Source organism: Lathamus discolor, chromosome W, assembly GCF_037157495.1.
Source record: "Lathamus discolor isolate bLatDis1 chromosome W, bLatDis1.hap1, whole genome shotgun sequence".
NCBI classification, from domain to species: Eukaryota; Metazoa; Chordata; class Aves; order Psittaciformes; family Psittacidae; genus Lathamus; species Lathamus discolor.
Genome location: NC_088908.1, coordinates 25,888,511 through 25,900,724, shown reverse-complemented (window position 1 = coordinate 25,900,724; position 12,214 = coordinate 25,888,511). Strand labels below are relative to the sequence as shown.

The 12,214-nt window shown below is 42.6% G+C and overlaps 1 protein-coding gene across 4 annotated transcripts in view; it reads left to right on the top strand.

Annotated features, from left to right (window-relative positions):
• Positions 1-7,941: 7,941 nt before the first annotated feature.
• LOC136004255 (vacuolar protein sorting-associated protein 35-like) overlaps positions 7,942-12,214 on the top strand; it is a 45,561-nt gene continuing 41,288 nt past the window's right edge. Inside the window, exons 1-2 of one of the 4 annotated variants that reach the window (XM_065660594.1) lie at positions 7,942-8,042; positions 8,434-8,910. In XM_065660594.1, coding sequence (XP_065516666.1) covers positions 8,878-8,910 — 33 coding nt within the window. In that variant the 5' untranslated portion in view covers positions 7,942-8,042; positions 8,434-8,877. The other 3 variants (XM_065660598.1, XM_065660595.1, XM_065660597.1) reach the window with 3 other exon arrangements.

The following is a 12,214-nucleotide window of genomic DNA, read 5'->3' as shown; positions in this document are numbered from 1 at the left end:
GAAGCTATGAGTGCGTCGTTAATTCAACAGGAAATCGAGAAGTCCAATTCACCTGAAGTAGAAGAAATCCTCAATCAGGTTCATCCAGGAGTTTGGGCATCGGAAATTCCAGGCAAGGCAAAGAATGCTTTGCCTATTAAAATAGAAATAAAAAGGGGGGCCAGCCCAGTTTGAATAAAACAGTATCCTTTAAGAATACAAGATAGAAGGGGAATTAAAGGAATAATTAATAAATTTTTAAGATATGGTTTATTAGTGGAATGTGAATCAGAATATAACACCGCCATTTTATCAGTAAAGAAAGCAGATGGGAAAAGCTATAGCCTAGTTCAAGATTTAAGGGCAATAAATAAAATAGTAGAAGACATTCACCCTGTGGTGGCTAATCCATATACTTTATTGACCAAAATAAAATTAAATCAGAAATGGTTTGCCATCCCGGAATTAAAGGACGCTTTCTTTTGCTTGCCATTGGCCAAAGAAAGCCAAAATTTATTTGCTTTTGAATGGGAAAATCCTGACACAGGAAGGGAAACTCAATTAACATTGACAGTATTACCTAAAGGGTTTAAAAAAAGTCCAGCAATTCATGGAAATCAGCTAGCATGAGAACTAGGATCATGGAAGACACCTACTCAGACGGGGACTCCGTTACAATATGTGGATGACCTATTAATTGCTACAAAAACAAAGGAAAAAATGTATCCAGTGGGCGGTAGAATTATTAAATTTTCTGGGACTGAATGGTTACTGGCTATCCAAACAAAAGGTCCAACTAACCCAAACCTGAGTTTCCTACCTAGGATATGAAATAGCAGGAGGACAGAGAGAACTTGGAGCTGCTAGAAAGGAAGCCATTTGTCAGACTCCATGACCGTCGACCATCAAGGAGATCCGGACATTCCTCAGAATAACTGGATGGTGCAGACTATGGATCCATGATTATGGTGTTCTGGTAAGACCACTATATGAACTGTTGAAAGGAACCCCTCCCTCTTTAGAAAGGACTGATACAGCAGAGTGGGCTTTTAGAAATTTAAAAACAGAGCTAATGAGAGCTGCAGCCCTGTGACTTCCGGATGTGACTAAATCCTTTTGGCTATAGTCCTACGAAGAACAAGGAATAGCTTTGGGGGTCCTTGCTCAGAAAATAGGACCATACAGAAGGGCAGTGGCGTATTTTTCAAAACAACTGGATGAAGCGAGCTAAGGATGGCCCGGGTGCCTAAAGGCTGAGGCAGCAGTTGTCATGAATATTGAAGAGGCTCGCAAATTCACCTTGGGACAAAAGATTACTGTGCCAGTGTCCATGTGGTATCAGCAGTCCTGGAGCAGAAAGGAGCCCACCGCTTATCTCCTTCGCTGTTTTTAAAATACCAGGCCACCCTTGTGGAACAGGATGATATAGAAATTGTGGTCACTAACGTTCGGAATCCAGCATCCTTTTGCAGGAACGACCGACAAAACCACCAACGTAAGACTGTTTGGCCACCATGGAGACTGTATATTCGAGCCAACCAGACTTGAAAGAAAAACCTCTGGAAGACGCTGATTCTTGGTTTACTGATGGTAGTAGCTTCATGAAAAATGGTGAACGAAAGGCAGGATATGCTGTAACCACCACATCACAGGTAACGGAAGCTAAACCTTTAACCCTTGAACACCTCTGCCTAGAAGGCAGAAATAATAGCATTAACGAGAGCCCCGGAACTGGCTAAAGATAAAAGGATAAATATTTGGACTGATTTTAAAATTGCATTTGGTGCCATCCATACACATGGAGCTATCTGGAAAGAGCGAGGACTTTTGAACACACAAGGGAAAAAGATTAAACATGCTACAGAAATTCTACAATTACTGGAAGCTGTTCAGCTACCTGAGAAAGTAGCTATTATGTACTGTAGAAGGGCATCAGCAAGGTGACTCTGATCAGGAAACTGGAAATAATATAGCTGATTTTGAAGCCAAACGAGCAGCTGAACAATCTCAAATTATGTCCTTAATCCCTGATGGCAAACTAACAATTGAAAAATCTAAACCTAGGTATTCAAAAGAGGATAGAAAGTTGATTCAAGATCTAAAAGGACAGGAAAATAAAGAAGGTGGGGCTCAAATACCTGATGGGCGAATTGTAATCCCCTATAACCAACACTGGAAATTAGTTCAGGAAGAACATAATAAAACTCATTGGGGTAGCAACTCTTTGTATAAATATTTAGACAAACAAGTTGTAGGAAGGAATCTATATACTGTAGTTCAATTAGTGACAAAACAATGTCAGCTAATAATCCTAAAACTGAAAATAGAAATCAAATTGGGACAATTGGGAGAGGAAGCTATCTGGGACAGCAGTGGCAAATAGATTTTTCTGAATTACCAAGAAAAGGGGGTTATTGATATTTGTTGGTGTTAACGGATACTTTTTCAGGCTGGCCAGAAGCATTCCCTTGTAGGAAAAATAATGCAAGACAGGCGATTAAAACATTATTAAATGAAATAATACCTCGTTTTGGAGTACCAGCGGCAATTTCTTCTGACCGGGGTTCACACTTTAGTGCAAAATTGTTACAAGAAATTAGCAAAAAATTAGAAATTGATTGGCAACTACATGTTCCATACAGGCCTCAGGCCAGTGGGCAAGTAGAAAAGATGAACCATCTGATTAAACAACAGATTAGTAAAATATGTCAGGAAACAAATTTATATTGGTACCAAGCGTTACCACTGGCTCTATTAAGAATTCAAACTAAACCTCGGTCGAAAGAAGAGGTTAGCCCATTTGAGATTTTGTATGGAAGACCATATCAGTCCCAGTTTAAAGGAGAAAGTCTTCAGGAAGTGGGGGAAGGCTATCTCCAACAGTTTTTGATCAATCTGGGAAAACAATTGGAAGAGATAAATAAGAGAATAGTAGGGACAAGAGCAAGACGCTTGGATTATCCGATTCACCCTTTCCGATCTGGAGACTGGGTTTATGTTAAGAATTTTTCAGGAGATCCTCTACAGGAGAAGTGGAGCGGACCGTACCAGAGATTACTGACCACCTTTACAGCAGTGAAGATAAAGGAACAACCTGCTTGGATACATTATTCAAGAGTAAAGAAAGCACCAGAGCCAGAGAAGACAGGGCAGACCAAACCTTCAGGACCCCTGCGTATGAAATTGCGTTGGTCATAATTTGGACTCATATGATAACTGTTGTACCAGCTTGGGACCAGAACTTATACCTGAAATTAGTGCAGAATGTCACTAAGGTTTTTAATCGTAGTGACTGTTGGGTGTGTGCACAGTTGCCTAAATCAGGAGAAAGCCTGGATCTCCCACTAATTGGAGTTCCAATTCCTAACACTGTCTCATGGACAAATTTGTGGGTGAACACTAGCAATCTGTATTCGAAGGAAAGGTTAAAATTTGGAACAGTTACCTAATCCAGGTAATAAATATTACACCTGTGCACAAACATGTATTACACCAGGAACCAGGGTAGGAAATCATGTTTGTTTAAATGCCACAGATGTAGGTCACCATTCAAACTGCAATCATACTATTAATATAGATGGTATCGTAGTTCGGTAGCGGCCCATTCCTAAAGGGAAAGGATGGTACTGGTTATGTGAAGAAAACGCTTTTAAAACTCTATCACCCAACTGGAAGGGGACATGCAGCTTAGGTGCTGTAATACCCAATTTCACTATTATCGACAGGTATCCTTCCGGGACCTCAATTAGAAGCTTTGCTAAACGGATTAAGCGAGGGTTTAACCCTATTGTTGGACGGCACACTGCATTTCATAGTTTTGTAAGAGGGCTAATTCCATCTTTGGGAATAAGTGAATTAGAGAAGGCAATTGTAAATATCTCAGCAACCATAGAGGAAATGGAAAGTAAAAACATTGATATAATCCAGGCAGAACAACAAGAGATAACCAGCCTATCTAAGGTGGTATTACAAAACCGAATGGCTCTAGACATGTTATTGGCATCACAAGGAGGGGTTTGTTCCATAATCAATGAAAGTTGTTGTTCCTATATAGACCAAAGTGGCAGAACTGAAACAGATCTGGAGGAAATTTGGAAACAAACTAAGGTATTTCATGAAATGGCCATGGATGACACCTCCTGGGGGTTTGAAGAAATATGGAAAAAGTTAACTTCATGATTACCTGATCTCTCCTGGTTGAGGCAACTGGTTGCAGGAATATTGGTGTTGATTATTTTAATATTGATTACTTGTGGTATGATACAATGTTCCCTCTGGTGTCGTAAATGATCTATGATAAATTATGAAGACTGGAAAAGGAATGAAATGAAGCACCAAGTAGAAACGGGAAATTATTTCAAAAAGACTTTTGATGGTAATGGTAATATATGAAACGTTGCAAAAGAATTTGCAAAAGGACAGAAAAAGGGGGGATTTGAGACAAGTGGGGCACAAAATCGGAAAATGGAATATATAAACCTTTAGAATTAGTTTTAAGTAATGTTAAGTTTGATGGCTTTGTAACAGTAGCAATGGAAAATTACTGAGCTGCATGATACATAGAAAAAAAATAGAGTACAGCTAGAGAACATACTAAAAATTCTTGTACCAGATAAATCGTTGTAGTTGACATAGTTTTAAGAAAAACTGTCTAGAAGAACAGGACACAGGGATAAGGAGTATCTGGGAATGGCAGGTGTCCAGGATGGGCTATAGTTAAACTAACTGAAAAGTAGGAGGACAGAAGGATTATTATGTCTCTGGTGCTAATGAACCAATTAAACTGGTATGAGCATCTACTGCGCGTGCTTCAAAGGCTGCCAGAAGCGATGAAGATTGTTGGAAGAAGTAAACGACCCTCAGAGACCACCACCACAATTTTGTACGCATGCGGGGAACTTTCTGGAAAATTATGTAATTCATACGTAGCCTCATGAATATGTATGTATGCCCAGTGGCTATATAAGGACGGCTTGTGTAGCTAAAAGTAGACACATGGTAGGAGGAGCTATCCCCGGTGTCTCCCGGCGCCACAATAAAGAATACCTGCTTGTCAGCTTGAAAACTTCGTTGGCAAGTTTGTTCCTGGAGTTTTCTCCAAATCAGTACTGGGTTCAGTAGTAGCAGTCATTTTTCTCCTTCTTAGTAGCTGGTGCAGTGCTGTGTTTTTGACTTTCAGCCCAGGAACAGTGCTGATAACACCAATGTTTTTAGTCGTTGCTAAGTAATGTTTACTCCAACCAAGGACTTTCTGAGTCTTATGCTCAGCCAGGGAGGAGGGGGAGTCCGGAGGAAGCAGAGACAGGACACCTGACCCAGGCTGGCCAAAGGGGTATTCCATACCACAGCATATCATGCCCAGTATATAAACTGGGGGCAGTTCCCCAGAAGGGCTAGATCACTGCTCAGGTTGGGCTGGGTATCGGTTGGTGGGTGGTGAGCGTCTGTATTCTCTTCCCTTGTTATTTCCCTTATCATTATTATTATAGGTGGTAGCAGTAGTGGTTTTGTGTTATACCTTACTTACTGGACTGTTCTTATCTCAACCTGTGGGAGTTGCATTCTTTCAATTCCCTTCCCCATCCCTCTGGGAGCAGGAGGAGGAAAGGGGGGAGTGAGTGAGCATCTGTATGGTTCTGGGTTACTGGCTGGGCTTAAACCATGACACTGTGTTATTCATAACTTTATTGCATGCTTGTATAACTTATTATTTGCACGTGCTTTTGCAGACAGTGTATTTATTACCGTCAATCCATAAGAACCTGTAACTGTTGATGCAATAAGCTGCACTGTTTAAGTAGCTAATCGTAATAGTTTTCTCATTTAATGCGTCCAAATCCTTCAGCGTGGCTGTGTTAGCTCATGAGCACGATTAGACTGAAAGTGCAGTGTGCCTTTAGTGCATTCGGAATGGTGATTGTTCAATATATTGAATGTGACCGGACCGATAGTGGTAAATTGGGCATCGCTCAGAATCTAAGCCTAGCCTCGCCCAGCCCCTCTAATATCTTAAAGCCAGCTGGGGGTTTACTTTCTGCCAGATTGTTTTGCTTTTTAATGCAACAGCATCCCACTTGGCTGCCTTTGACTCCAGTTCATATTGAAGTTCTAGCATGTCCAGTACGGCAGCAATGGTGGTGTGACTTTATTCAGGCCACAATAGTCTACTGTTAGTCTCCACTCTCCATTAGACTTTCGCACTGGCCATATGAGACTGTTAAAGGGTGAGCGGATCCTACTGATCGCTCCTTGGCTCTCCAGTCTACAGATCAGCTTATGGATGGGAATCAGGGAGCCTCGGTTTGTGCGATATTGCCGCCGGTGCACTGTTGTCGCAATTGGCACTTGTTGTTCTTCAACCTTCAGCAACCCCACAATAGAAGGATCCTCTGAGAGACCAGGCAAGGTGGACAGCTACTTAAATTCCTCCTTCTCCAAGGCAGCTATACCAAAAGCCCATCGGTACCCTTTTGGGTCTTTGAAGTACCCTCTCCTGAGGTAATCTATGCCGAGGATGCATGGAGCCTCTGGACCAGTCACAATGGGGTGTTTTTGCCACTCCTTCCCAGGTAGGCTGATTTCAGCCTCCAGTACAGTCAACTCTTGGGATCCTTCTGTCACTCCAGAAATACAAATGAGTTCCACCCCTTGACGGCATCAGCGTACACTGTGCACCGGTATCTACTAGAGCCTTATACTTCTCTGGGACTGTTGTGCCAGGCCATCTGATCCACACAGTCCAATAAATCTGATTGTCCCTCTCTACCACCTCTAATAGTGATCATAAGATTCTCCAATTATGTCTAGAAGAAAGGGATTAGAATTCCTGATTACAGGAGTTAGAGTAAAATCAGCTCTTCCACTCCATCTGGGAAGCTGCTCACCAAAGACTGGAGCAGCAACTTTCTTGAGAGGATCATCCCTGACTGTTGTTTTCAACTCACACACCTGTTCCTCCAGAACTGAGGTAGGTTTTCCATCCCATTTTCTCATGTCATGATCCCGTGGAAAAAAAAACATAGGGTGGCTCGTGGCATGTACCTCCTGTATCTTCTCTCTTGGGTAATACCCTATTGTTACGTCTTCTGCTAGTGGCTAAGACAGGTTGGTATACATGGGGAGCTCTCAGTTGTTTGAACATTTACTAAGGGATTATGCTATGCTGGTGTCCTTGGTTCAGCTGTAGCAGTCATTTTTCTCCTTCTGAGTAGCTGGTGCAGTGTTGTGTTTTACTTTAGTATAATGCTGATAAAACATTGATTTTATTAGTTGTTGCTAGGTAATGCTTGCCCCGATCAAGGGCTTTTCAGTGTCATGCTCTGCCAGGGAGGAGGGTCATGGGAAGCCAGAAAGAAGCAGAGACAGGACACCTGACCCAAACTAGCCAAAGGGATATTCCATACCACAGCACGTCATGCCCAGTATATAAACAGGGAGAGTTACCCAGAAGGCCCAGACTGCTGCTCGGGTCGGGCTGGGTATCAGTTGGTGGGTAGTGAGCAATTGTATTCTCTCCCCTTGTTATTTCCCTTATCATTATTATTATTATTATTGGTAGTAGTATTAGCGGTTTTTTATTATACCTCAGTTACTGGACTGTTCTTATCTCAACCTGTGGGATTTACATTCTTTCAATTCTCCTCCCCATCCTTCCAGGAGTGTGTGTGTGGGGGGAGAAGTGGGGGAGTGAGCAAGCAGCTGCGTGGTTCTGAGTTACCGGCTGGGCTTAAACTATGACTTCTTGTTAGACTCAGAGGAAGGAAGGTGAAGTGCTAAACACTAACAGAAGCTTTTCAGCAGTGCCATGGATACGTGCTAATAGAATTAACCACAGCATCCAATTACACAACAGGGAAGACAAGTTTCATTTATTTTAGGATAAGTAACTCAAGATCCTTTTCTGTATGTTTGATACAAAACTTTTGCTTTCTCCTTAAGGCAAATATGGCATAGGTTGGAGATTTCACTGTAAGGAAAGTCCTGGTTTGCTACAGCTGTCTCCATTTCCAGGATGGGCTAAGCAAGACCCTTCAGATATACTGAATGAATCAGCTGCTTACATTGTGAGTGCTATTTCTGTTTGGTGTTTCACTAAGCATTTAAGTACATAAGGATCCCTCCAAGCATTACCCACCTGCATGCAGTGAATAGTGCAGCCGTTATAGAGTGGTTTTGAGAAATCAAGGTTCATCTGCTGTGCTTCAGAGAGGCTGGATTTATACCTAAAGAACAACAAGAGTGATAATTGTATAGTGCATTTGCCTCAAATGAAACTGTTGGCATTAATTTGTGAAGTACTCAGCGGTTGAACAGGTCTCCTGTTTAACCATTTGGTCCTTTGCAACCCAGTGAAGCAGAAAGAGCCACTACTGGCTGAGAAGAGCAAAAGAGACTAGGGAAAAGAAGGGGATTGGGATCACCTCCTCTTTTTTAATTAAGGATATTTTAAATTAGGGATCTTGATCAAGGCACCGCGGCTGCAGCACACGCTCAGGGAAAGAGCTGCGGCAGAGCTCAGCGATCCAGGGTCGCGCCGCCCTTTCTTCATCACTGGCAGTCCGAGGCCCGCGGCGGCAGCTCCACTGACCGCCACACCCTCAGGCCTGTGGCTTCTTTCACACCAATCGCAGACAAAGAAGGTCGAAACCAACCGGGGAGGAGCCTGGCGGCGCAGCTTGACCAGGCCCCGGCGAGCCCCACTGCCGTCACCCCCACCGTCCCCGCGCGGTACTTGATGACGCTGGGCTGAGTGAAGACCAATCGCCACTCCCACTCGCCCCACCGCAGCGCGCAAACCTCTGCGCGGCAAGGTCCGACAGCAGATTGGCTGGCTTCACCGCCAATCATCGGCTTCTACGCCAATTGGCCCGGAGCGCACCACTTCCTCAGAGCGGCCCAATGGGAAGGGTGTGGTGGCGTAGTCATATGACGGTGCGTGGGGCTGTAGGCTGTTGTTGGCAGGGGTCGTGTGTGGCGGCGGGGCGACTATGGTGAGGGGCTGCGGGAGCACTGGGTGGCTGCGGGAGCACTGGGTGTAGTCCAGTCGCTGGAGTGTGAGCGAGTGTGAGCGAGTGTGAGCGAGTGTGAGCGAGTGTGAGCGAGTGTGAGCGAGTGTGAGCGAGTGTGAGCGAGTGTGAGCGAGTGTGAGCGAGTGTGAGCGAGCGAGTTCCTACTCGGGAGCGCTGTCAGCGGCCGCTTCCGGCGAGCGGTGAGGGCGGGCCTTGGCTGGTTGCGGAGGCCGTAGGAGGGCCCGAGTTGAGGTATGTTATGGCGTGCTGCTCCTGCCGGCCCTGGGCTGTGGCTCCTCTGGCGCTGTGCAGGTGCGCTTCTCTTGTCTGCTTAGTAGTCTCCCCCCGGGGTAGTTTCTCCCGACCTTTCAGGCCTGCGGTTTCAGACTGTCCTAGTGAACGTCCTTTCTCGCAAACAAGGTGGCTTTCCGTTGCTGAGCTCAGCTCTATAGAGCTTCTGGAGCACACGTTGGTGTTTCTTAGGGAGGAAAACCTGAAATTTTAGCATAGAAATATCTCTTATTGAGAAATGCTTTTTAGTTTCCAGTAAAAATAAGGGGACATTCAGTTTTCCTAGTAAAACTGAAAGTCTGCCTGCAGCATTTAATAATCAAACTTTAAGCAGCACTTGCTGTAACCATCACAGTCTGTTAATTGACCTAAGTGTGGAATATAAACAGTAGCAGTAGTATCTAGATAATGAGGCAGAAATTAACTGTATGATTTATAAAGCAAGAATTGCAGAGTTCTTATGCTTCTGGACAGACTTTCAAGTTGTGTATGTTGTTATCAGTTTAATACTACATTCTCTAGAGGTGGAGGGGGCAAAACCTGTAATATTATTTGAGAGATGAATGGAAAAAATTAGGTAATGCAAAATGCTAAATTTATGTAGATGTTTAAGTGCTTTTAACAAGACTGATTTTAAGAGGGCTCTGTTTGTTCTTGATCATCCCCTGATTAAAATTCCAGCCCCTTAATTCTTGTTAATGTCTTGTGATTTCCTGTGGCAGTAAGTACCAGTTTAAATATGTGAAAAATATTTTTTTTCTCTCTGGTTCATCTTTGAGCTCCTGTACTGTGAGAGAGAAGTTCTGAAGTTGCCTTAAATACTGCAGGATAATGCTTCAGATGTGGTATAAAATGCTTATGCGTTTTTGGTGAATTCCAGGCAGCTCAATGATTTTTGCAGAGTTGCATTGTGTGCACCCAGGCTTCATCTGTAGTCTGGCAGCTGTCCTGATCTGCTTCTGTAGCTAACCCATCTTCTGTCTTGGGTAGTGTTCATTTTAAATGTCTTAAGGGTGACTGGTTGGTTGTAGTCCTAATAAATCCAACTAGGAAGAAGCAGAAAACCTCCTTGGATAAATCTCATTCATTACGGTACTAAGCACAAGCATGTGAGTAGATGGAAGTAAAATTAATGTGTGGAACAGGCTGTGAGCACATCAGTTATCTAAAGAAAAATATTTAATTATTTGGAGATTAGATGAAATTGCACTTTAGAATGGAACAGAAGCAAAACCTTCTGCTTATTTTATTTATACTCTGTTATCCAGCTTAAGGTACCTGTATAGACACAATTCAGGCTGTTTGGTAGGCTCCATAAGCTTGCCATAAATTCTGCTGTATTTCAATACTATGTAATTCACTTGAGTACTGCAAGTTACCAGGTTTTTAAGTGAAATGAACATCCTAACTAGTCACACATTCACCCAAAATATTAACCATCTACAGAGTGCAGCTGAATCAAGTATGAAACTAAGTATGGATCTTATGAAGTCTTCCCATAGAGCTATTAGAAAATAAGAAAATTCTACACCATAGGTATAATGTTCACTTTGTATGTTGAAGAATAGTTGCTGTTATGAGGAAAGGCATGATCCAGAATTATGTTTGCTGCTGTGATAATACACTTTTCTAATTGTTATCTGCAGGATAACTTGTATTACCTACTCTGATCATCCATGCAGTAGACTTCTCACAAGCTAGTTTGGTGGGTTTTGAAGAAAAAAAAAAAAGAATCTTGTTTACCAAGTGCAAGGTAACTTACAGATCACCAGGCTTTATTTAAAAAAAAACACAAACAACAAACCCAAAACAACCCCCCCCTCAAAAACCCCCCAAAACAAAACCAAAAAACCCAAACAACAGAGAAACAAAACCTGAAAGAACCAAAAAAGCCACACACACCAAAAAAAAAAAAAAAACCCACACCAAAAGCCAGCTCCCCTCAACTTCTGCTGAGTTCAGCTGCTGTGTGTTGTGACTTCTGTAACTTGCTTGTGGGAACTTATGATAGTCCTTTCTTCAAAGCTAGGCAAAGGCTACAGTGCAGGAGCTGATAGTGCAGCTGAAGGAGGCAGTTATCTGTCCCTTGCTTCCTTGTTGCTTGTCATGGTTTAAACCTTTTTTTCAGAGGAAAAAAGGTTAATGAACAAGTAAAGCAGAAAATTGTGTTTGCATCAACTGTTTTTCTTCAGTATTTGCAGCGTATCTAACGGGGATAAGGCTCAGGCATTTCTAAAAGCCTATAAATTGCTTATCTTGTGTTCATGCAGGAGTTTATACCTTATTGTAGGTGTTGTTGATGCACCAGGACATTTTGTGCCTTGATTATGGAGTACTGCTGCTTTTCTCTAGTGTCGAAGTATCTTCTACTTCAAAAGCTTATGTTCTGGTTTCTCATTTGTAGGTTGGCATAGGACTCCACAGTGCAGTTGCTCTTTTTTTTTTTTTTTCCTTTTTTTAATATGTAAAATAACACTTGAAAATGCCATCTTTTGTTATTATTTTCCTAATTTAAAGTGGAAGATAGAGAACATTGTGTCTGACAGAAGTAGTTTCCAGTTTGGTGTGTACCCTGCTAACTGTGGTTGGTAGGCTTTTACTGTATGTCCCGGTGTTGAATGCAGCATGGGACCTTGCTGCTCAGATTTTGAGCAGAAATGGAAATACTGTCAATGTCTTCTCTTGATGCAGACAGAATTTGACGTAAAGCTGACTCTGGTTTGTTATAAATGGGAAAGCTAGGTCTGTCAGCAGGGCTCTGAAACTCCATTAGTTCCTGAGCTGTTGCTGAAAAGGCAGTGGTTTAAGTTGCATAAGAAGGTGTATACCTTCAATTAGGTATTTCTGATGAGGTCATTATTGGTATCATGTAAAGCTCAAAAAAAATCTCAAACTCATAGTAGCCATTATGCTTTAACCAGTGTTTTTCACACCAA